The sequence below is a fragment of the Saccopteryx bilineata genome, chromosome 2, assembly GCF_036850765.1.
Source record: "Saccopteryx bilineata isolate mSacBil1 chromosome 2, mSacBil1_pri_phased_curated, whole genome shotgun sequence".
Lineage (NCBI taxonomy): Eukaryota > Metazoa > Chordata > Mammalia > Chiroptera > Emballonuridae > Saccopteryx > Saccopteryx bilineata.
In genome coordinates, this window is record NC_089491.1 from 100,262,481 (window position 1) to 100,289,198 (window position 26,718).

At 41.9% G+C, this 26,718-nt stretch overlaps 1 protein-coding gene across 1 annotated transcript in view; it reads right to left on the reverse strand.

Annotated features, from left to right (window-relative positions):
• The window catches only part of LOC136322283 (contactin-associated protein-like 3), a 74,625-nt gene that overhangs the window by 30,445 nt on the left and 17,462 nt on the right, over window positions 1–26,718 (reverse strand). Inside the window, 6 exon segments of the mRNA XM_066254375.1 lie at window positions 860–987; window positions 4,589–4,775; window positions 5,380–5,583; window positions 9,969–10,116; window positions 12,474–12,667; window positions 25,575–25,685. Of these exon segments, the coding sequence (XP_066110472.1) occupies window positions 860–987; window positions 4,589–4,775; window positions 5,380–5,583; window positions 9,969–10,116; window positions 12,474–12,667; window positions 25,575–25,685 (972 nt within the window).

Sequence of the window (26,718 nt, forward strand, 5' to 3'; positions counted from 1 at the left end):
ATCTAAAGCCATGAGACCAATGGGAAAAGATCACCAATGAATTGCAGAGAGGAGACCGGGCTGAAATGGAGCCCGGGGCACCCCAACACTGTCCCACAGCTGAGACAAAGGAAGAACGAGAAGGGGAGGAAAAGAAGAAAGCATTTGTTGGCTTGTGGCCTCCAAGTGAGGAAAGTGAGTCAAGAAGAGTGAATCAGGAGAGAGAGGAGCCCCAAGTAGCTGACCGGCCAATCTGGACAGCAGCTGAGAACCACGTGGGACTTAGGAACACTGTGGTCTCCCTGGGGACCTGGAAAAAGCAGTTTCTGGGAAGCAGTGGAGGAAGTGCCTGAATAGAGTCTATTGAAGACAGATTCAAGGAGAAAAGGTGAAGCTCATGCTCACAAACTTTCTAGTTTAACTATTTGGGGGAGGGAAGGCTGTGAGAGCCACCTGATGCCGGCAGAGAGGTGAGAGGAGTGAAGGGCGGGAGGTTTTCTGTGTGAAAACTCCGATTGCCTGAAGGCATCAAGAAACAGGCGCACTTGGTAGGTACTGTCCTTTCATTTTCTCCATCTCGTCCATTTTAGGCATCTCAGCATTCAGCAAAGTGCCCTGTACTTAGTAGGTATATAGTACATGTTTGCTGACCAAGTGACGTAGTATTTCAGATGATTCCATGAGCCCTCACAGCAGTACTCTGATTGACTTACTACAGAAGAGACACAGAACCCACAGGCAATATAATTTTTCTCAATTACGATTATGATGCACACTTATTTTATAAGCTAATAATACATCCCTCATGAAGCATGGATTATCAGGAGAGACAGTGCCCTTGTGAACCCATACTCAGGACTTCTCCCTCCCCACGACTTACTGTCCCCCCTGCAGAGCAGAGGCCCCAGTGTGTAGGAGGCTTCAGAATGTGGTTGGCCCACATCTGTCCTCACAATTGAATGGACTGGCAGGTGCTCCTTATGGGAAAGGACTACAGTGTCACTGGTCCTGGAAAACAAGTACAAATACCTTCACCTTCCTTGGAGTGACATACAGAGAACTCATAGCCTTTTCCTGCAGTTCAAGAGGTAGTAAGCTAACTCTCTACATACCTAACAGTTGGGAAGTCTAATGGCTCATCTGCACATTTACAGGCATGGTCAAGTGTTTAATGAGGTCGTCTGAGGGCCCCAGGCCACAGTCCACCTACAGGACCACAGTCAGGAAAGCTGGCAGGTTCCAAGTCTTCTCACAGGCACAGGCACGAGACCACATTTCAACACAGTAGAGCAGTTCACCTCTCTTTCCCTGTCGGCCACTGAGCAGCACTTACATGCAGAGCTTATACCTGGGAGAGCAGCCAGCCTGGGAGAAACCGCCTGACAGGAGTGAGGTTTTCAATTCTCAGATTGTTTTTACTAAAGTTTCTGAATTCCTATTGTGGTAACTAGGCATTTCCTTAATTGTTAATACCATAAATTTTAAAACAAAAAATATAGCAAAATACCAATTCAAAACCAGGTGAAGGTATGACACAATGCAATCTTAAAATTAATCAGTGGATACTGCACAAGGAAGTGCTTTGTCAGTGACTGCCACCATCCATTCATTCGACTGATGCTTGCTGCAGTTCTTCTGTCTGCCAGGCTCTGTGTGCTGGGGATGTGGGTATAAAACCCACCATCAATGCCCCAGAAAACCTAGTAGATGTTATAAATAATAACAATAACATATTCGTGCCAGCGAGCATTTGGAAAGGCGTGACTAACTGTAGTTACAATGCAACAGAGGCTGAACTGGGAGCCAGAGGACGGGACCGAGTACTGGGTGGTTCTGATGTCCTCTCTGGACAAATAAAGAGATTTCCCTTCCCTTGTAACTGTTCATAGTTTCTATTGTATACTCCAATTGCATATGTCTTTTGACTTATGGACAAATAAGAGTTTGTCTAAGTGATCATTCTGACACTCTGAACCTGTGTAAAACCTAATCGGTTTCAATTTCTAACAATTACAAAGCCACCACTCAGGCCCGGGTAGACAGGGACAGCATATGAACCTGCCACTCGTGCAGGTCAAAAAATCAGCAACTTCATATGGTTCAACCCTGATGTCTTTGCTGAAAACAACTTGCATAACTTAACAGTGAACTGTTACAATTCTGTTTAGGCATCAAAATCTTCTTTTAATGTTGAAGTTTTAAAATCACTGAGATTTTAATTTTGTTTAAAAATTTTAATAAAGTGACTGGCATTGTATGTGGTAAGATATGAAAAATATAAATTATTTATCATGAAAGTTAATAAACAATTTTTTTGAATCAGGTTGTTTCCAAAAACATGACCAAAAACAGTCTGTTTCCAAAAACAGACTAAAAACACAAGGCCTTATCTCGCTAAGCCCCTGTGATTCCTGCTGGTGGCCTCCAAGTGAGGACAGTGGGGGCTGCTGGTGGAGGTTGACACCCCATAAACAGAACGCCTGTCTTTGGCAGGAACAGTGGCCACAAGCCAGCAGGTACCACTGGATTATGGGGAGCCAGTCCAGGAATTTATTTTGTTTTAAATCTGGGGATAATGCCCCAAATTAATTCCTGGTGGAAATGTTACAAGTAAGTATTTTAATTCTTGTGATTGGTATTTGGTAGAACATCTTGAAGGAAAAATATAAGCGTACTAGTTAACTAAGGGTTCTTGAAATTTCAAGAAAAAAAAAGAACAAATTTAAGAACAAATTGCACTGTTTATGTAGTGTGTACCTACACATTAATTCTGTCTGTAACACAGACGTGCACACAGAGCCCTGCAAACATGTAAGAAAAATCACGATGCATGTTGTGTGTATTACAGACGCCCTTTCCATTTTTGTTTACAAAGCGCCTTCCTGAATCTGAGGAAAATTTAAAGAATTCTTATTTCAAATTTCTTTCTTAGTCCCAACCATCGCCAACGGCCCACACTTCACCTGAGATTTGATAATTGCCACGGTCACCAGGTTTGTTCCAAACAGCCTCATTTCTACTTATACCTCAAATTTTTTGTTGCCTCTCGGTTTTTTCCCCTCAAAGTTTGTAAATACTGCATATCTAGACATGACCATTTCTCACAAATTTCAAACATTCAGTAAGAGAACATACAAATCCAATTCTTTTCTGTTTTAGTTCCTCCTAATGCTCTAGAAATTATTCTTCCTGTTTCCTGTTTTTTCGGTAGACACTTTGGAGGAATAACACAACTGTAAGTACTTTAAGTTGTTGAGAAAGATTATAGGGGGAGAAATATTGGGTCAACTTTCACGTCTTCTGATTGCTGGGTAGAAGAACGGACTGGTGACCCTATAATCACCATCACCCAGGATTACACATTTGAAAGCTCCAGGTCTCTCGGTCGGGCTGACTATTCTTTTTGTCGTCCCTCTTGCAAAGCCAGGCTGGGTTCTTTGTTCATATTAAGACTTTTAAAATGACTTCTCTGTATATTTGTCAGGGAAAACTGTTTCTAGCATTTTACTTTCAATATTTGTAGGTGTATAGACAAAATATACTTGTTTTTAATTCAATATGGCATATTTATATTTAAGTGAATATTTTTGTCAGATTCATTGTATATGAATAACCATACATTTTTAAATCTTATTTCATGCTTGCTGCTTTCTCTTCTTGTTTAGATTTCTTTTCCTATATTTTAGGTTAACTAAATTGTTTAAATCCCATTTTTTCTTTCTTCCCCCTACTGATTTAAACACCACATGCTCTGTTTCTACTCTTTTAGAGCTGCAAATATGCTGAGGCCTTTCAAAGACCCCTAGACCGTTATTTTGTGTTGTGTGTGTTTGGCTCCCTTGTTACTTAAAAAAATTAGGTTCGGATATAAGTTGTTCATCCTGTTTTGGATTGCCCTAAAACACTAATAAATCTCCAAGGTAACTTTCCGTGGCCAGACACCAGGTGTAATGCAGAAGAACTGTCCAAAGAAACGCATTTTAAAATGCTGCTTCTTGTGTTGATAGCTCTGCGTGTATACACTTCCTAAATTTGATGTCTACTTACTCTCATGTGAAGACTAACATCTGTAAGGGAAAAAAACATGCATGTGTCAATAGTACAAGCATCCATCTCCCACTGTGTGGTCACCACCCACAGGAAACATTTCTTCAGATGTCGGAATGCTAAGGTATCTATTTATTAGTATTTTCTCTAGAAGGTTATACTTCCCTTAAATGATAAAACTTTTAATGCTGAAAAAGTAATTTTTGGCCCTGGCCAGTTGGTTCAGTGGTGGAGTGTTGACCTGGCATGTGGAAGTCCCAGGTTCAGTTCCTGATTAGGACACACAGGCGAAGTGACCGTATGCTTCTCTTCCCCTCCTCCTCCCCTTTTTTACTCTCTAACTTCCTCTCTTGCAGCCATGGCTTGATTGATTTGAGCATGTTGGCCTCAGGCACTGAGGGTGGCTCCTTAGAGCTTTTGCCTCAGGTGCTAAAAATAGGCCAATTGTGAGCATCAGCCCCAGATGATGGTTTGCCAGGTGGGTCCCAGTTGGGGTGCATGTGAGAGTCTGTCTCTCTTTCTCACCTCCTCTCACCTAAATAAAAAATTAAGCAATTTTCACACCTTATAATTAAGATCTAAGTAGCTGGATTGTCCCTCTGCCTGGAAATGACGAGTGTGCCTGTCCACAGTGAAGCTGACATACGTGTTGAGGATCTTGATGAGGACAGAATGCCAGTGCTGGTCATCCAGCAAGCTCCCCAGGGTGAGAGTCACGCTGGTGTTAGCAGAGGGCAGGTGAGGATGGCCTTGCGGGAGGAAAAAGGAAATGGACCATCACACTCAATATCATCATTCCCGGTTTGAGGTTTAGCATTTCTCCCAGCAATGACACCTCCCTCACATCTTTCTATCCCAGGAACTGGTCAGTTGGGTTTTATCTTCATCTAAAATGTCGTCTTCTCTCAAACCTGAGAAATTTCTTCTCTCTTACTTGTTTCTATTATTATTAGTCACCAAATTTTCATTTTTCTTGAAAATATTTTCTCCTTCAAACCTCATGAATATTTCAATGATACACCTCTGTCTTTGTGACGTTGTTATTTACTGAGTATCTACTACTGGTCTTAGACAATTACCAGGCTTTGAGATTTTTACATGAAAGCATATCCAGGACACGCGTGTTGCCCTTGCGCACCCCCCCACCCCCCACTGGGTGACCATGGCTCCGTTGGCTTCGTCGGCTCTGGTTTGCACCTACTGCTCCAGAGTAAGTGTTTACAGGGTCTCCTTTCTTACTCAAAACTGTTCTGATTTCTGGATAAATTTACATACAGTGTGAAAAAAATAAGTATCAAAAAAACTTTTACCTAAATAAGCATATTCTCATAAACAACTCCTTATAGTTTTTACCTGAATTCAGAAATAAGATGAGTTTTCCTTTAACTAACGCCAGGGTGATGTGTTTGCCATGTTGTCCTTCTCTGTACAGTAGGACCCCATCATTCTGTTCGGTTTTAAATTTCAAAGAAATAACGTCTCTTGTTGGACTCGTGGAGTTCTGATTAAATGTGTACAGCAAGCAACTTTGTCCATTGAAATGAACCGTCTCAGATCCTACAGTGGAAGACATTACAAAATAATCTAAGTATAATACATCTTTATTAGCATGTTAAACTGTATAAGTCAATACCCACGTAGATGTACACAGTGTAACTGTGCTTTGTTGTAAGGAGGGGAAAAAATGCTACTGCCAATGTTCTCAACACTGGAAGCTGATATCCCTACCTACACTCTACTCTACCTTTTCTGACATTTCCCCCAAAATACATCATCTAGAAATACTTCTGTTGGTTAATTTCAACAGAAATTGGCCTGTTGGTTAATTGGCCTATTCTGATCCTGGAAAAAGGGAAGATCAGGACAGAAGTAGAAGTCAACCTTCCCTGAATGAAATCTCCCTGTGTATTTTATGATCATTCAACATTACCGTATTTCTTTTTAAGTGAAAAGCAGGAGGCAGGGAGTCAGAGACAGACTTCCACATGGGCCCCAATGGGATCCACCCAGCAAGCCCCCTACAGGGTGATGCTCTGCCAATCTGAGGCCACTGCTCTGTTGCTGGGCAACTGAGATATTTCAGTGCCTGAGGCAAGGCCACGGAGCCATCCTCAGTGCTGGGGCCAAACTGCTGGAACCATTCAAGCCATGGCTGCTGGAGGGGAAGAGAAAGGGGGTGGGAGGGGTGGAGAAGCAAGTAGTCACTTCTCCTGTGTGTCCTGACCAGGAATCGAACCCGGGATTTCCACATACCTGGCCGAAGCTCTACTGCTGAACCAACTGGCCAGGGCCTCAACATTACCGTTTGGTTTTTTTGAAAGGCTGTAATAGGTCTCACACAGGTAAAAGGTAAAACATCAGTCTCACTCAATGTAAAAATGGCTTAACTCTTTGTGAACCAGTAGTTTGGGCTCTTAACAATTCTCAGGTAAGCAATCACTTTAATGTAGTTTTGTCCCATCACGAGACACACATAGACACACTAGAATGGCTAAATAGTGCTTTAAATCACATTAAGGGTCTCCAGAAAACTGGCATGCACTTCTCAATATTTTGGCTTAGTGATGACACAAAGGGCAGACCCATTTTGTGGTGTGCCCTAAGAGCATGGTGACAGTCACCCTGCCACAGCCTGTTGTCCCAACCACGCTGCTCTTTCCTCTCAACCTCTGATAGTGTCTGACCTTCCCAATTACCAAGGTCACTGCACTCAGTTTATATGAAAGAGTTTTATGTTGTTATTAATATGAAAAGAACATCAGTCAAACCAAGACAGAACAAGCGATATACAAAGAGTTCATATTACCTAGGAATTCAGTTTTTACAAGTAAAAAGAAAAGACATAACTGTCCCTTAAAAATATATGTGTGTAATAAATGAAGCTGCAAGAAAAAGCCATTAAAATCATAAACTAATGTCTCTCAGGCCGATATAATGTTGTTTTCTTTATCTAATGTCACAAAATGTTGTGGTTAATGTACAACTTTGACCTGAATTTCATTCAGATTAACTGAAATATTTATAGTGAAACCTTTATGTTCACAATGCAGAAAAGTCATCCATTTTATGCATCTGTCTTTTGAACATTTGAAAGTTTGTCTCATATACATAGTGAAAAATACATAAACACTGCCTGTGTCTAAATAGGACTGTACACTAACCATTTATTCTTCACTACATATGTAAATGAACATGCCTGACAGAAACATAACTGTCAAATTCAAATGATGTCTTCCAGCGTGTCAGATTGCAATAAACTGATGAGAACTTGAATGAAGAATTTAAATGTGTTCATAGCTTCACAGTGTATTTTATCTTTATGTCAGTCATTACAAGGCAATGATAATAATTAAGGTTATTTTTTTTGTAGTTACCTAATAGGAATTTTTGTTCCATAACTGATTTTGCCGGAATTATTTTGATCAAGTCATTTCTGCCCTCATCTTCCATATTGCCACTATTGCTTTGTGATAGTAAGAGTAATTCTCTGATTACCTCAGAATCTCCGGGAGTTTTTATTAAACACAGATTGTGGCCCCACCCCAGAATTCCTGACTCAGCAGGCTGGGGAGGGGACCTGAAAATCTGCATTTCTAACAAATCCCCAAGTGATGCTGGTCTGGGGGCCCTATTTTAAGAATCACTGCCATAAAGCATTTAAACTGTATTTCCCGCAACATTCCCCTCAGGTGAAGTAAAGTAGTGAAAAATTTATTGGGTTATAGAAACACAAAATAATGGCCTTAACAAACTCTTTCATCCTAATGTTTTGGTTTTCTCTCTACTGTGATCACTAACACTTGTACCTAGAACAATAACCACATGTGAATCATCAAATGATACCTCAGGAGACAGATTCAACCTGTACTTTGACATATTTTTTAAGCCTACAAGATGAATGAATATAATACAGACATGTAGCCAACTGCATAAAACAAAACCACTTACTTAAACACAATATATTTTGCAACAGTCCTGGTACTTTCACTAAAATCTTAAATGATAATAAACTTAAGCTCAATTTGGGGGCTAAAAAAAGATAAAGAAAACTCAGAAATTGCTTTTTGCAAGAGGTCTGAAATGTTGGGCTGCTGCTTCTCTTCATCTGAAATTACCCACACTGCTCTGCAGCCTGTTATAGTACAGCTCCACAAGCTAATTTTGAAAGATTTGTTAAAAAAAAAACAAGCATAAAACAAAGATTGGGTGTACCTTGCCAAACATATAATATTTCCTGTCTGGCCTGCCACAGAAAAATTGTGCATACCCCACTGGGCAGCATTATCCAGCGATGGCCACTGTGCCTGGTTTCTGCCGTTCAGAGGAGATATGAGGAGAACCAGCTCACCACCAGACATTTTGCAATCCTTTGGTTTAAAAATCAAAACCCCTATTTTGTATAGAAAACTACAATTTTTAATTATTTTTGTGGATTTATTGCATAATTCAATACACTTCATTTGTGGCTGTTCTTCAATATGTATTTTATGAGGTGAATTATAGGTCAATATTTTGGCTCCTGGCTATCTATTTCTGTGGAAAACATAAAATGTTTTGAATAGTTTTATAACTTCTCATAAACTCTTGACAAAAGAATGAATAGTTTTAGAAGCATCGCCCACATCTAATATTTAACATAGCTCTTAGCGTATGCCAAGTGTTCAATAAATTCTTATATGACCAGTGAGGGAATAAAGAAAGGAATGACTGAAAGTGTACTAGGTATGAGACCAAATTTAAAAAAAAGATTGATTTTTACATCTTAAATAATAGGTAAATAGCTTCAGCAAACATCTTGATTTCTCTAAGGTTCAGTTTCTTCCTCCTCAGAAGCAGTGGGGTTACTACTATACTGATTTTTTTGGCGACTTAGAGGTTGAATGAGAAAATGTCTGTACGAGGTAGGAACTGACACATTAAATATTTTGTATATGGTAGATCTTATTACACTTTTCTGCAAAGCTAATGCTCTGGTCAGGTACAGAATGATGTGTGACCAAACCCTTATCCTCCTAAGATATTCCCATTCAACATACTGTTTGGGTTATTCTCCAGTTTTTTAGAATAGTTTCAAATTAATTATCCTTTTTGTGTTAATTTAGAAAAACCAGTGCATTCTGGATTCTCACAACTGCACCTATAGAGTTGGTCCACCCATATATTGCACAGAATGCTTTTACGCCTCTGTTTATGTTCACATTGGCTGCCAGTTTTGCCATTTTTATCATTGGTGGAGAAAACAGAGAAGACATAACACGCAAATCAATGTTCAAAAGGAGGTGCCACGGGGATGCAAGTAGAGAAAACTGGAGAGAGAATTGATTCCCGGTGGGATACAGGGAACCGGCAGTTACCCACGTCCTCATACGAGGGTCATCTCAGTGTCAGAAAAGAAGCACCATTTGTCACGGTAAATCACTGTTGCCGAGTCAAACTCCATCAAGTTTATGAAGTGCCTACTGTAAAGCAGTGGCTCTGCTAACTCTGGGACCCTAAATTCTACTGCTCGGTTCAGATCCACCTCCATGCTCAACTATAAATTAACTAAAGATAGTATTACCAGGCTTTCCATAAAAACACACCTTTACATGCACTGATATTCAGAAGGCTGAAAAAGTCAAGTTCAGTTTTTAGTTGATAAACTTTTTGGCTGAGAGAGCCATGAACGCCACATATTTTAAAATGTAATTCCGTGAGAGCCATACAACGACCTGTGTACCTTATGCATTATCCAATAAAAATTTGGTGTTGTCCCGGAGGACAGCTGTGATTGGATCCAGCCACCCGCAACCATGAACATGAGCGGTAGGAAATGAATGGGTTGTAATACATGAGGATGTTTTATATTTTTAACGTTATTATTTTTTTATTAAAGATTTGTCTCTGAGCCAGATGCAGCCACATCTGGCTCATGAGCCATAGGTTCCTGACCCCTGACTTACTGTATGCACACCCGTACACTCCGACCCGCATCCCAATCCTGCCCCTGGGGTTCCAGGCGAAGGGGAGGAAGCGCTGGAACCGGGCTTCGAAGGGAGGCTGGAGTCTGTAGAGCACCACACCGTCTGCATTGGTGTTTCCTGGGAAACTCTGGGAGAAAGCAAAGAAAGGAATCAACACGTGCCTACAGAATGTGAACCTCATGTTGTCCCACACATGCCCAGGAGCAATGTGTGCTTCACTCTGCTAATAGGCAAAAGGCCGCGGCTTTAACGAACTCTGTGCATGGTTAGGAGGGACGAGAAAGCCTCTCCTTTGTGTCTGGATTAGCCACCATTGTCCAAGCTTCCTCATTTGCAGGGTAGGTTAAATTGGGTCAGCACCATTAAACCTGCTACCCTCTAAAACTTGTTTTTAGAAAGTTGCTCATCCCTTAACCTTTTCCCTAACCTCCAAGCAGTCAAAACACTGTCAGGCAACATACCATTCAAGGCAATCAAGCATGATGGTGACCTGCAGGATGTGCAGTGAATTCTGGACCCTACTTTCTGAGAGCCAGCAGGGACTTGGGCAGTGTTCTTGTATTGACCCCTAAATTTATAAATGCAAACCCTAAGTACAGGTAAGTTAAACAGTTCTCTGGAGGTAGAGCAGCTACTAACCAAGATGGCCGGGACAAGGTCCAGGGGATGTGGGTTTCAATCCCAGTGTTTTCTGAGTGACGTTGGGATGCCCAAGTCGTCAGAGTCAAGAGGGTCCCTGACAGAAACACACCAGCACCTGCCACAGACAGAGGTGCATGTTCTTGGTCACAGGCACCTGGCTCCACACTGGGAGAGGCCATGTGACAGCAAAGGAAGATGTTGTAAGGGATGTGGGGGTCCTTTCTCGGTGTTCTTGTAAGGGAAATATCAGCATGCAGGGAAACTGCAAAAAGGGGCAATGCTCCTAATATACCATTGATTATAGACACATTAGTAATAATTAGTGATTTTTATTTTTAATTTATGTGAGAGGAGGGCAGATAGAGACAGACTCCCGCATGTGGCCTGACCAGGATCCATCTGGTAACCCCTTTCTGGGGCCATGCTCACAACTGAGCTATTTTTAGCACCTAAGGTAAAGACTCCACAGAGTCATCCTCAGAGCCGGGGCTGATGTGCTCGAACCAATTGAGCCATGGCTGCGGGAGAGAGGTAGAGAGAGAGAAGGGAGGAGTGGAGAAGCAGACGGTTTCTTCTCCTGTGTGCCCTGACCAGGAATTGAACCCAGGAAATCCACATGCTGGGCTGATGCTCTACCACTGAGCCAACCAGCCAGGGCCAACACTGTGTGTTCTTTTTTATTTTTATTTTTTTCCCTGAAGTTGGAAACAGGGAGGCAGTCAGACAGACTCCCTCATGCACCCAACAATGATCCACCTGGCATGCCCACCAGGGGGTGATGCTCTGTCCATCTGGGGCATTACTCTGCTGCGACCAGAACCATTCTAGCGCCTGAGGCAACGGCCATAGGCCATCCTCAGCACCCGGGTCAACTTTGCTCCAATGGAGCCTTGGCTGTGGGAGGGGAAGAGAGAGACAGAGAGGAATGAGAGTGGGAGGGATGGAGAAGCAGATGGGCACTTCTCTTGTGTGCCCTGGCCGGGAATCGAACCCGGGACTCCTGCACGCCAGGCCAACGCTCTACCACTGAGCCAACCGGCCAAGGCTGTGTGTTCTTAATACTGGATAAAAAATTTCATTGTGATACTTTTAAAGTTATTGCCTATTGAGTGCACATCAAACTAACTTCAGGGCCCTCTTGGATACAAAAATCCACTGATGCCCAAATGTTCCATATAAAATGGCACCTCTGCATCCAGATTCCCAATCTCAGATAAAAAATAATACAGGTATTTCTTTTAAAAAAATCCATTATCTAAATGGACCTAAACAGTTCCAACCCATGTTGTTCAAGGATCAACTGTAATTTAAAGTAGTCATGAATCCAAAGGATCCCAGCAATCTGTAGCCTGTGAGTTACAAGGGGCCACATGGCACCCAAGTTCCTATAGGGGCCGCCCCCATGCTCCCAGCACTGAGAGGCTCCCTATTACATCCATCTTTAAATGTTCTGGGCCTTCCAGAAATCTCACTTAATCAGAGTGCTCAGGAGAATACACTCACTTTATTAAACAATGCTGAGGCTAGCCTGTGTTTTGAACCAAACTGCGCTTGGAAGCTATCCTGTGTTATATGATTTATTTATTCCTTGAACTTCACACTGTTTAAAGAAATAATGGGGAGACTTTTTCAATATGTCATTACATTATGAATTGTTTCATGCATTTTATAAATTAAACAAGGACAATGTATTTTGGAGTGTAACATGTGACATTTCCACTTAAAAACGTTTTCAAGTAATTGAGGAGGCTCCATTTCTATACAAGGTCTGACAAGCCCTCCAGCAACATGTAGTCACTGGCCTGATACTCTGACCGACTGCTTTTCAGTGAAGACACATACCCAGCGGCTTTCTTCTCGCAGATACTGCTTCCAGTTCCTCCCACCATCACTGAACATCAGTAGGTAGCTGGTGACCCAGTCGGAGCTCCCATATCTTCCCTGGGTGGCCACAGCCGTGACCTCCATTCTCTCTCCAAGGTCAATCTGCAGCCACTGGTATTTATTTGACACAAGTGGAGTCCAGCCACAAGCCCCTTTTTGTGGAAATAGAAACAAAAAAAATGGTAAAGAGAAAGAAATATTTAAAATCTGTATCAGCCTGTAAGAATGTGAATATAAATGATATCGATAAAAATTATAGTTTCAAATTCTGGAATATATAATCCCTCATGATTACACACCCACACACAATAAAAACACAGAATAAGCATAAAGAGATAAAGTGTACATTAATTACATTAATTGCTTTAGTGTTTAGCTTATATGCCCTGACTCCCTGGTGTTCCAGGGTCCCACTAACACTAAGTAGACATACTAATGAAACCAGTGTACAACCAAACACCGTGTTGTCCCATCAGTTCCTGGAACTAGTGCTTTTACTGTGTGTATGGCTGACTTTTGTTGGACATAAAGGAAATGTTCAGACCATGGTAGAAGTAGAACACCTTAATTCTGAATTCCTGACCTGAAGGAGTACACTGCTGAATGCTGAGACAGCAGAGATGGTTATGGCCTAGCCTGGACTCAGGTGCCTGTAGACTAATAGGAGAAGCAGACATTTCAAAGACCAATCCAAACGCAGGGTGGTGGGAGTGAAGTCCTGAGAGGGCAGCTGGGGGGGGAGGCTGGATCAAGTGAGTGATAAGTGGTTTCCCAGGGAGTCAGGTCAACAGGGTTCAGAGCAGTAATTTCTGCTCTGAAATTACTGTGCCTCTTATATTTTCCTAGCGCCTGTGAGAAACAGGAGAATCAGAGGTATCCGAGGGTGTACTGTTGATGTATTTTGTTCTTCCACTTCAACAGAAACATAGGTTTTGAATTTGGATTTATATCTGTCATATTGAGTTTTCTGATTTTAAATAAATATAAAATATAAATATTGGGAAATAAGTTTGAAAAGCACCTTGGAACCGGATACGTTGCTAATTACCATGTCTAGAAAACAACGGTGTCTTGGACACAATCCCTAATATGACAAAATTGGCTTTTTCTAAAAAATTTCCCCACTGTTCTTACACCAGGCTCTGATAATAAGGTCTGACACTTGAGACAACATTCACGAGCTTCTCCTTATTACCTGAATTACTATTACTGACAACAGTGTCCTGTTCGCTAAAGCCTTTGTGAGTGAGCCCAGTGGAGAGTTTATGCCAGAAGGTATGTGACAGGGAAATGGAAGTGGGGCACTCACTCCGGGGCGCAGAAGTATCACTAGGAGGTGGCATAGGTCTCCTAACCACATCCTCTGTTAACAGCATTACGTGCATAACATTCTGGTAAGATCTAAAGCTTACAAGTTATTAAGAGTACAGATTCTTTCTAAGATTTCCTCATTTTATGCATTAAATCTCTGCTCAAATATTCAATATTTCCCTCTCAACGTACCATATGCTCAATGTGTATTCCTTTGATCCAGAATCTTAAATATTCTGAAATTTTAGTTGTCCTCCAATGCATTCTTAACACTTTATTTTGAAATTATCTTCACTAGCTATTAGGGAAATGCAAATCAAAACTACAATGAGCTACCACCTCACACCTGTTAGGTTGGCTGTTATCAGCAAGACAGGTAATAACAAGTGTTGAAGAGGAAGTAGAGAAAAAGGAACCCTCATTCACTGCTGGTGAGAATGAAAATTAGTACAACCATTATGGAAGAAATTATGATGGTTCCTCAAAAAATTAAGAATAGAACTACCATATGACACAACAATCCCTCTACTGGGTATCTACCCCCAAAACTCGAAAACATTGGTATGTAAAGACACATGCTCCTCCATGTTCATTGCAGAATAATTCACAGTGACCAAGACATGAAAACAACCAAAGTGTCTCTCAATAGGGATTGGATAAAGAAGATGTGGTACATATATGCATTGGAATACTACTCAGCCATAGGAAATGATGACATAGTGCCATTTATGGCAACATGGATGGACCTTGATAATACTACACTGAGTAATAATAAGTAAATCAGAAAAAGCTAGGAACTGTATGATTTCACACACAGATGGGATATAAAACTGAGACTCATGGACATAGATAAAAGTGAAGTGGTTACCAGGGAGAGAGGGTGGAGAGAGGAGGGTAAAGAGGAACAAATATTCAGTGATGGAAAAGAATTTGACTTTGGGTGATGGGCACACAACACAATCAACTGTTCAAATGCTATAGAGATAGATGTTCACCTGAAACCTATGTACTTATTGATCAATGTCACCCTGTTAAATTTAATTTTCTAAATAAAATTAAAGCAAAAGAAATCATTTCGGATTTATAGAAGAACTGCAAGGACAGTATAGGAATTCCCAACTATGTTTACCTAGCTTGCCCTGATGTTAACATCTTACATCATCATGGCACCATCATCAAAACTAAGATATTAACACTGTTATCATATTAATAAGATGACAGACTTTATTTTGATTTCTCCAGTTTTTCCATTACCTTCCTCTTCTTCCAGGGTCCATGACGGTGTGTTCCCAGGGTCCTATGGCAGATCCTCAGTCTTTTCTTGTCTATCACCCAACACCTTCCTGCTACTTCTGCTGTTTTTCCCCAGGTCCCACCTTATGTTGAATACATTGGAAGTCCTCCGGGGTTCTAGCTGGGAGTGAACTAATAGCCCTGGGCAACATTACTCTGCAACTGCCTGTACTTCATAACAACTGCCTCCAAAAGATTAAAAAGTAGATGTTGGCATGTAGCTGATCATTTTAACTTGGGGGGTTCTACATTTGAAATTTTATGTGAATTAGTTTAAATCTCTGAGAAACTACTGAATGTTCTATATTCTGGCTCATACTAGTTAGTATTAAAGTGCTAAAAAATGTACTGATATACTTTTTTACATTTCACAATCTTTCTCCATCATCTTTAATTTCCTGCCGCCAGGAGGTGCAGGATAGCACTGTGCACAGAGCGCAGTGGGGTCAGAAGTGTGCACAAGTCTCCAGCGTGTGGCGCTGAGACCAGACTCCCCGCAGGGGCTCCTACATCTCGCCAGCCAGCTGTTGAAGGCTAAGGTCACTGAGCTGGGACATTTCACATCCCTTCCCTGTGGTGAGCAGGTACTACTGTGTGCACATTAAGCTATTTGGTTAACTAGGTGCTCTGATCTTCAGAGCCCTGTGCTGCAAGGACCCTTCACTTCTCCAGGATAAGGCAGGCACAGCAATCCTCAGACTCCTGCTGAGTGGCGACAGGAGGTGCTGTGTATGCACTGATGCCTCTTCTAACATTCAATAAAATGTCCAATGGGAAGAGTGGGAAATATACAAATGTGACCTGAGGACAGTGAGAGAGCACATCACAGTTTTACTGACCGGGTGAGAGACCACTGCTGTGCAATGCAAGGCACGCATACTTGACAGTGAGAAGGGTGTGCTGGATACACTCCTCCCGCCCCCAGCCAGCATGCAGGTTGTGGTCCTCACACCCATCAGCCTGCATCAAATGGTGCTCACCTTGGGTTCCCTCCATGAAACACAGCCCAGAGGTTCGTAATCACTGTTCGGGATCCACCAGTGCTAACTCCACAAGAAAGGCACCGGCCCCCACCCAGCTCTTCCGCCCCCCACACCATATACAGTCTTTCTCCACTGCCACCCCTCTCTCCTGCCTCAGCCCCATAGCTGAATATAGCAAAACGTGTCCAGAGGGTTTCAGAGCCAGGGAGGTCACCAGACACAACACAGCCCTCCCCTCTTAAGGTGTGGCAGGCGTGTGTCAGGGCTGCAGCGAGGAGGTCACAAGAAGATGTGTGAAGAAGCACCTGCTACTTCCCTGCTATATACACAGACATGGTCACGGACACTGTGAGTGTCAAGGCTGTGGCTTCCAGGCAAAAGACGGCCCACAGCAGGGCATTGTATGTCTCAGCTGTCTCGTCACTGAATGGCTTGTTTCTGCCATTTCATACTAAGTGGAGGTCAGACACGGAGCTGCCAGCACCTCACCATTCCTCCACACACTCAGCAAGTGGGTCTGCGCTACTCTTCACTTTGCAGACGGGGAAGAAACATTCATTTCAGTTCTTGAGAGGGTATGTTATTAAAGCTTAGCTTCCCTTTCCTTCTCTATCCATCTAAGAACACATCCCTGTGGTTATTCAGCATTGGTTGCTAATTGAGAACCAGAATTCATGTGTACTGATAGAGTGGAAGCTATCTTGGAAGGTTTGTGTCTCTGCTTATTGCTGTGTGATAGATCGGCTCAGACACAGGCAGTGACACCTCCTTGGGGAGAAAAAAGTTTTAATAGGAAACTCTCAGCTGGGGCCTGAATCATTCTGGGCACTGATTGTAATGACAATCACCACTGTTCCTGGTGGCCACACAGTATGTCCTGTCACAGACAGTGTCAGCTTTGTGCAGAGGGGGAAATTACCCATAGCAGAGAAGTGAAATAAAGTAACAATGCCCTTCCTCAAGTTTCAACAAGTCCCAGAGCACAAGATACCCACGGGAGCAAAAGTCTCGAGTTAATTTGAAGAGAACAGACTCCACCTATTTGAAGGGTATCTACATGCCAAGCAAATATTTGGCTACACTGAAACTGTTGCCAAAGGAAGTTTCCCTGCAAGATCATTATTATAATATAGTGCTTTCAATGGAATCTCATCCAGTTCTATGTTTCTCTCCTCACTTAAATGGGTCTCTCATTTTATTTTTAGGTGACAGGAGGGGAGATAAGGAGGCAGACTCCTGCATGTGTTCCAACCGGGATCCACCCAGCAACCCCATCTGGGGCCATCTGGGCCAATGCTTGAGTACTGAGCTATTTTTAGCATCTGAGGCTGACACAATTCAGTGGAGCTTTTCTCAGTGCCCAGGGCCATCGCTCAAAGCAATCGAGACACTGGCTATGGGAGGGGAGGAGGAAGGGGGAGAGAAAAGCAGCTGGTTACTTCTCCTGTGTGCCCTGACCAGGAATTGAACTCAGGACGTCCACATGCCAGGCTGACACTCTATCCACTGAGCCACTGGCCAGAGCCTAAATAGGTCTTAATGCACAGAAGAGTCATTCCAAGTTCCAGGCAGATGGGGCCGAGGATGAGTGGGAAGAGGACGAGAAGAAGGCGCTCATCAGTGCTTTGCTGCTGACAGATGACAGGTGTCCCTGGGAAAGAGGAGCTGGCAGCTGGTGGTGGCTCTGTGATGCTCAGAGATCTCTGGGCTCTAACTGTTGAAGCTTCTGTCACATGTTGCTTGTATGGCTGAGGGGGTTTTAAGCATTTGCTCCAGCTCCACTCTTAGGAAGCAGTATTTCTGGCGCTCAGGCTGTAGAAAAGGCAGGAATCCTGCCTCTGGACCTGCCCAGGTGTGCTCTAGCTCCCTCTTTCGTGCTTCCTGCACCTGGCAGAAGCCTGAGCAAGGACAAGAGCGGCTTCCCACAAAGTGCACCCGTAGGGAAAGTCACACACAGCCACCCTGTCGAACAGACTCCTGTACGAATTGCAAACGTACCTTATGATAGCTTTATAAGTGAACAATTCAAAAATAAAATAGGTTTTAAAATTAGGAGTACCCTGGTCAATTTGAGATTCACATTAAACACCAGTGATACTGACAAAAGCCCCCTGTTCTATTTGTGGGTCACTCTCTGAGTCCCAGTGCAGCATCCCCAGGGACAAGTTCACGGCCCTTTGGCACTAAACATTCATTACTAGAGCTCTTGCTGCATCAAATAAACAGAAATCTATTGATACAGCGTGTGTTGCTTTCCTTTTCTTTCCCTACATACACCTGTGACCAAGTTTTAAAGGCACAGATGGTAGAAGCACTCAGATCTGAGCTGGTCTGAAGCTTTTTGGTTCTCAATCCTTTGATGTTCCGCATTGACAGATACATAAGGCGACTGCTCATTTCTCACCTTGGACATAAAACAAGAGTTGCCTATAAGTGGTCTGAACATGAAGTAAATACCTGATTTATGACCAAATAAAAAGCGATACTGAGCCTGTCTGTTCACATCCCATGAAGTCTTGGTGTGTAAGCGGAGTGGGGCCCCAGGAGCTGGTCTAACACTACAAAGCCTCACTGTGCACTGCGCGGAGGCCGCCTGAATTACACAGGACAGAGGGTCCTGCCCGTCCGCGAGGCCTGTGGGAGCAGCAGCACCGCCCTCCTGTGTGTACAGAACAGGACGTCCACCTGCCCAGGCAGCAGGCACTCTTCCCATCAATGCTCTGCTGCTCTGTTGCTGTTCTTAAGGCAACATCTTTTTCTTTTTAATTAAATACGGCATAGAATCATATCAGAAAATGTAAGGGTGAGATGCTCAGAAATAAAACCGTGAGAACTAAACTATCTATTCACTTATGACTACTCAGTCAGCCAAAGGCCTCTGGAATTAAAAAGAGGCATGCTCAGATTACCTGGTATACACAATAGAGTATTATAACGCAAAGATGAAAAGGATGAGGTCTCATATCACAAAGAGTAACAGGTCACTTCTGGGCCCAAACAGCCAGGACAAAACTGTCTGATGCTCCTGTTCCCCTTGATGTGGTGACTCAGGACCCCTCACCGGCCACCAGATGGGGGCACAGAAGTCAGCTGAGCTCTGACTGGGTCTGGGGAGAAGGTCACCTTGGCAAGGACTAATTAAATCTATCACCACGGTTACTGCCTGACTACTCAGGCTGGAAACCAAATGAGATGAACGGTCAGACTTCAGGGAGCCAGAAAGGGACGTATGTCCAATTCCTCAAGGGACAATGACCTCTCCTCTGAGAACACGGCCTGACCACGAAGTATACTCCCATGGGATTTGGGAGCGGGTGCCAAGTAACCCACAGGGCTATGAGCCAATCAGCCACCTTCACAGATGGCAGTGAGCGGAGAGCCAACATGGGAGCCCTCCCACCATCCAGCTCCTGACGGCATGAGCCCATCCTGAGCACTGAAGCATTGCCCTGGAAAGTCGGAAACACACAACATCATTGACCATCCCTGGAATGCACTCATCCATCCATAGGGGCTGCTGAGTCCAAATGGGACTGAGGATTGCCTTCTTCTGGGGGTAATTCAATAATTTGGGCTATTTGATAGACAAAAATGATGAAGAAACTGCCTCCCTGCAGGTAGCTGACAGTACCGGAGTGTGTCTGGTTTGTTCTGGCTGGTCTCACCAGCACCTCGGGCTCTGAGCTGGGAGCCTGGAGGCTCCAGGGTTTGCAGAGGACCCAGGGAGAATCCGAGCGAATAAACTGTGTGGTTTCCCTGGAATAACTGGACAGCGGGGTCGGCACAACCCTTAGGGTTTGGGGGCTCCACCTCCCACCTGTATTGTCACGCCTTTTAGATGACCTGCAATGTGAGAGCTGACCAGCCACCGAGACAGTGCTCTGTGAGCTTGTGTGCACTGTGTCACCAGTGGACTGCCCACACCACTCACATGCAGACTGCATCTGTAGTTATAAATTTTAAGAAAATCAGAAAACATGATGGCTCAAAAAGAATGTGTATTGGCTTTAATAGATCTAAAAAACCTATTCATTGGGAAACAAATTTTTTTCCTTCCCTGTTGCATGAGGTTTTAGAACTGTTTCTACATATTTCTGCATTGTTAATTCCAAATCTGAAATCTGTTTTTTGGTGCAAGCTCTAGGTTTTATGCAATTTTATTTCTTTTTGTTATAGTTAATGACATGCATTGGTTTTTAAATTGGAGTTAAAGGGCAATGACTCTTGGATTGAACATAACCATAAGGCAATTAATGTTTTACAAACATCACTTTTACATAATTGTAGATGTTTTTAAATGTAAAAAATTATTATCTGATAAAAAACACCCTCTTATTTTGTTTTAAGATTGAATCATGACTTCTTCGAGTAGGCGTAAATGTAAGAATAGTCCTGACACCTTCTGTTATATATGTGGCTGTTACACACTTCAATGTCAAAGGCGCAGTATTTCATCATTTGTGACACATGCATATATTGCCTATTTTCAAGTTCCTCTTGGTGATCGAGACAAGAATTGGGCTCCTCATATTGTGTGTCATAATTGTGAGGAAATGCTTCGTGACTGGACAAAAGGAAAACACAAAGGAATGCCTTTTGGTATTCCCATGGTTTGGCGTGAACCTAAGGACCACAGCAGTGACTGTTATTTCTGTCTGAGCCATACAAAGGGCATCGGCAAGAAAAAACAGCATATGATGGCATATCCTAGTATTCCTTCAGCAATATGACCTATACCACACTCTGAGACACTCCCAGTTCCAGTTTTCAATGGTCTTATTTCTTCTAAGGACGAAGAAAGTGAACATGGTGGTCAAGGGTATTTTGATAAGATGCATGAGGAAATGATTGTAGAATCTGAAGGGTCTTCTTCTGATGCCAACCAGTCATTAACCCCTCAGCATTTTAGCCAACCTGAATTGAATGACTTGGTAAAAGATTTGGGCCTATCAAAGAAAGCAGCTGAGTTATTAGCCTCCAGGCTTCAAGAAAAGAATGTACTTCACCGGTCAGCTAAAAGCATCCCATTTCAGGAAGCGTGAACAAATATTTGTGGACTTTTTTTCCGAAGACACTTTGTTTACTGTCATTATATCAGTAGTCTTCTCAGCCAGCTAGGTGTTACCACTTACAGTCCAACAGAATGGCGGCTATTTCTTGACAGCTCTAAACAGAGTCTAAAATGTGTTCTCCTACACAATGGTAATGTTTATGCAGTGGTTCCAATTGGTTATTCAACTCATCTGTGAGAAGATTATAATATATGACATAGAAATTGTCCTCGACTTTCTGAAGTATGAGGAGCATAACTGGATTATTTGTGTGGATCTTAAAATGGTAAATTTCCTGCTAGGACAACAGAAAGGTTTCATGAAGTATCCTTGCTTTCTGTGTTTGTGGGACAGCCAGGCTCGAGAGAAACACTGGACACAGAAGGAGTGGCTGAAATGTGAAGTTCTAGGAGTAGGGATGCAAAATATTGTGAACGAGCCTGTACTTAATCGAGACGGGATCATTTTTCCCCCACTTCACATCAAACTTGGCTTAATGAAGCAGTTTGTTCAGGCTTTGAAAAGAGAAAGTGAATACTTTCAACATATTATTTCTGCTTTTCCTGCCTTGTCTTTTAAGAAGATAAAAGCAGGTGTATTCAATGGACCTCAAATTCAAATCCTCATACGTGACAAAGAATTTGCCAGGAAGATGAGTAAGGAGAAGAAAGCAACATGGCAGTCTTTTGTGGCAGTTACAAAGAACTTCCTTGGCAACAAAAAAGCAGAAAACTATGAACTTCTGGTTCAAAGGATGCTGTTGGCTTTCCATGACATTTGATGTAACATGAGCATTAAGATTCACTTCCTGGGCCCTGGGTGGTTGGCTCAGTGGTAGAGCGTCAGCCTGGTGTGCAGGAGTCCCGGGTTCAATTCCCAGCCAGGGCACACAGGAGAAGCGCCCATCTGCTTCTCCACCCCTCCCCCTCTCCTTCTTCTCTGTCTCTCTCTTCCCTTCTCGTGGCCAAGTCTCAATTGGAGCAAAGTTGGCCTGGGCACTGAGGATGGCTCTATGCCCTCGCCTCAGGTGCTAGAATGGCTCTGGTTGCAACAGAGCAACACCCCAGGTGGACAGAGCATCGCCCCCTGGTGGGCATGCCGGGTGGATCCCAGTCAAGCACATGTGGGAGTCTGTCTGACTGCTTCCCCGTTTCCAACTTCAGAAAAATACAAAAAAAAAAAAAAAAGAAAAGAAAAGATTCACTTCTTGAATAGTCACCTTGATAAATTTCCTGAAAATCTTGGAGCTGTTAGAGATGAGCAGACTACTGCTGGAGCATCAAATGAGATTGTCCTCAACAACTACACAAATCCAAGAGCTACAAATGCAAATTTTTGCTTGAATAGGATTTAAATAAATTTTGTGCAAATTTTATGATTTAAATAGGTATTTTAATATGTTCTATTTTTAAATTGTAGACAAATTCTGATGCAATTATATCTTTTAGTGTATTAGTGTATTTACTGCATTATATAAATTTTTATATTTTCAAAAAGATGATGAGCAAGAAGACATTCTATTTCATTATGTTAAACTAAATGTTGAAAATTTTACAATAAGATGAAAATCTAAAATCTTGAATTGCAAAAAAACTAGCTTACAGAGAAAAACTAATGTCAGATTTGAGATCAGCACACTCGAATTAGATAAGAACAAGTGTTTTTGTGGATGCAACAAAAATTTTGTTCCCCAGTGTTATCTGTCTTTAGGAAAGACAGATGAACAGAATGCAGAATCTGATGTCCAGAGGCACAGATCTTCCAGTACATTCATATGATTTTACAAATATCTGGTTTGTAAGCCCATTTATTGTGATTTAAATTGCTCAGTCTTGCCTGACCAGGCAGTGGTGCAGTGGATAATGTCAGGCTGGGATGCTGAGGACCCAGGTTCAAAACCCCAAGGTCGCTGGCTTGAGCTGGAGTCACTGGCTCGGCTGGAAACTTCTGGTCAAGGCACATATGAGAAAGCAATCAATGAACAACTAAGGTGCCACAACTATGAAGTGATGCGTCTCATCTCTTGCACTTCCTGTCTTTCTCCCTTGCACTAAATAAATAATAAATAAATAAATTGGTTAAACTGCCCAGTTCCATCAGACTCCTGGCCTGTGAGTAAAGACAAGAATATACAAGATTAATATGATTTCATTAAAAACATATGAGAACCTTTACCATTATGACTTTCATCAAACATTTTTGTAATATTCTGATTTACACAAGGAGTTGACATACTTTAAGATAGTTTAGATGATCATTATCCTCTCAATGCATTTTGATAACAGTTCTTGTTAAAAAAAAAAAACAGTGAATTTTATGTCATATCTTATTTTGGATATTCAGAGTCCAAATAATCAGAGGTGCCATGTTATAAAAAAAACATATAGTGGCCCTAGCCAGTTTGCTCAGTGGATAGAACATCGGCCTGGCGTCTGGACATCCTGGGTTCTATCCAGGTCAGGGCATGCAGGAGAAGTGACCATCTGCTTCTCTTCCCCTCCCTCTCTCCCTTCTCTCCCACTTCCCCTCCCATAGCCACTGGCTTGACTGGATTGAACACTGGCCCCGGGAACTGAGGATAGCTAGGTAGGTCCAAGCATCAGCCCTAGATAGGGGTCACCAATGGATCCTGGTCCAGACACATGTGTAAATCTATCTCCCTTCCTCTCACTTAATTGATAGATAGATAGATAGATAGATAGATAGATAGATAGATAGATAGAATGTAATGGAAATAAGTTAATCTTAAATTTTGAATTTTTTCCTTATAATGTTGATAAGTTTCATGATGTCACCACACTGATAGCATGGGAGGCCTGAATCACAAGGATATTCTGTACATAAAATCAGAAACACAATACAAGCCCTTTGGGTCTTTTTACACTAATTAAACATGGTAGTCATTCAGTTTTTACAATCTTTGGGCAACCACTGTAAAGTTTAGATTCTAATATAAGAGGATCCAGCAGACCAAAAACAGCTATTTGATAATGGAGCTATTAATTGATATCTACCTTCAATGAGAAAATATTTTTACTGGAGTACTAAAAATGATCAAGAATGATGCTCTGAGTAGTAAATGTCTGGCCATAAAATGTCCATTCATGGTGAAAGCACACGGAGTTGGAAAATAAATGGGCACACTCTCCCACCAGGCTCTCTGACTTCCTCTGTTTGTTTTCTCTCTTGCTCCCAATCTATCTGCTAGGCTCTCATTCAATTTTTAAGGACACAGTAAAATTCAAGCTATCCTTAAACTCTAATTTTAGATGTACCAAATAAAGGGAGAAAAACACTTACTTCCATAGTAATATCTCCGGAATTTCCACCATGCACTTATACAGGACACAGTTAATTTTCAATTCTATTTTCTGAATTAATCTTTCATAAAAAGGAAATCTATTTTAAAAAAGGTAATGAAACATTTGAACTATTATCTGTGACTACAGAAAGTAATTTACTTCATGACACCTAGTAGCATGAATGAATGAACACAGTTCCAAAAAAAGTACGCCATAGCTCCCTTAGCACTGAGAAGAAGGGAGTCTTTATTCTCAGCAGGAGCCTTTGCCTGGGACAGAATCATTCGCCCATCATACCCCCCGCAGCCTCACAAGCCACAGATGCCATCAGTAGTGTGTTCAGTTTCCCCCTAGTGGCTGTTGAGATTGGCGCATTCATCTGTTGTCTTAGTTATTCATGGCCAGCAAACCTGACTAGTCACCCTCCTCTAGCCTGTTTAAAACTAAGTAGGAAGATGTGGTACATATATACAATAAAATACTACTCAGCCATAAGAAATAATGACATAATGCCATTTACAGCATGGATGGGCCTTGAGTACATTACACTGAGTGAAATAAGTAAATCAGAAAAAGCTAAGAACTGTATGACTTCACACATAGGTGGGATTGAAGACTGAACTCATGAACAGAGATAAAAGTGAAGTGGTTACCAGCGGGAAGAGAGGGGAGGGCAGTAAAGAGGGACAAATAGATGGTGACTAAAAATGATTTGTCTTTGGGTGATGGGCACACAACACAACCAACAATTCAAATGCTAGAGAGGTTTACCTGAAACCTATGTACTCTTATTGCTCAATGTCACTGTGTTAGATTTCATTTCAAAATAAAATAAAAAAACTAAGATAAAAATGAAAATCATCTAGACTCGAACAACTCCTTTCTGATTTGAATCTCACTTATGGTCATTTGCTGACAATCAGGAGAAGAGATATATAGCAAAACAATAAAAAATTTGATAATAAACAAGGAGAAAGCTAGCAAATAATAACATGATGAATCTGCTTCCTTCAATTTTATTAAACTCAATATAATTAATTTCTCAGCTATAAGAATAAAAAACAGTTCTCCCTGAGAGAGAATCATGGCAGATTAACAAGAACACAGGAGCTGACTCACCATCTCTGCGATTAAGATTTGCAAACCCAGGGCCGTGGCTCCCGGACAGCTCAGAGGAGCTGCTGAAGGACATGCGAGGCAAGGCAGCCCCCAGGGGAGCGTCACAGTTATCTGCAGGGAGAGCCCCACGTTCAGGTTAACACACTGCTTAAGGCTTCATGTCTTCCTCTCTTCTCCCCTCTCTGGTTGCCTCCCTCCCTCCCTCCATCCCTCTTTTCCATCCTTCTTTTCTTCCTTTTGAGTTACCATGCTAGGAAAATGCTAGAACCAGTAGCAACCAGTAGTTTCTTAATAAAAATAACAACCCTTGGTAGCATTTGCCTCTTTCCATGGTGTAAATACTCCTATCACAGCCAATTCAAAGCTATAGATGTGATGTCACTGACCATGGGGTTGGAGAAAGACATGCACACATGTTTATATAGTGTTTCCACCATGCAGCTGCAAGATAGGTAAATGACCTCAACAACATAGAAGATAGATACAAGATATGTAAATAACCTAATCAGCATAGGTCAGAGTAAGATGCCATAAAATAAAGTAGGAAGTAGTGATTTTTAAGGATTCATTACTTTTTTACATATGACTGACTTAATTATATGTTTCTATCATTGAATTTTTAACCTGTATTTTAACAATTTGCTTGCAAAATTCATGAAAAGTTAATGATGCTAAAAGTTAGCTCTTGCTAGCTACTAAAACTTGGTTCCAGCATACTGCTCCTCAGTGGAGAAACATTAAACCTATCACCTTCAAAACCAGGAAGAATACTTTAATAAGCATCACTGCTTCTATTGAACATTGCACTGAAAGTCTTATCAGTACATAAGAAAAAAGTTTTAAATTAAAAGCAAAGAACTGGGGAGGAGGGGAAGCACCTGTCATCTGCTCTAGAGGATATGACTGAATGGGAAGAAAATCCAAAAGTAATTGGCTACCTTAATAGCTCCATATCCAAAAAGCTGATTTTATTTTAAACTTTATCTTCAGGTAGAAAAATAAATGTAATAGAATCGCAAATAGTAACAGCCCACATACATTATCTAAGAATGAATCTTACAAAATTGCACAAGACATTTATAGATATTATAAAAATTGTACTGAGGCCTTGGCTGGGTGGCTAAATGCAGAGAGCATTGTCATT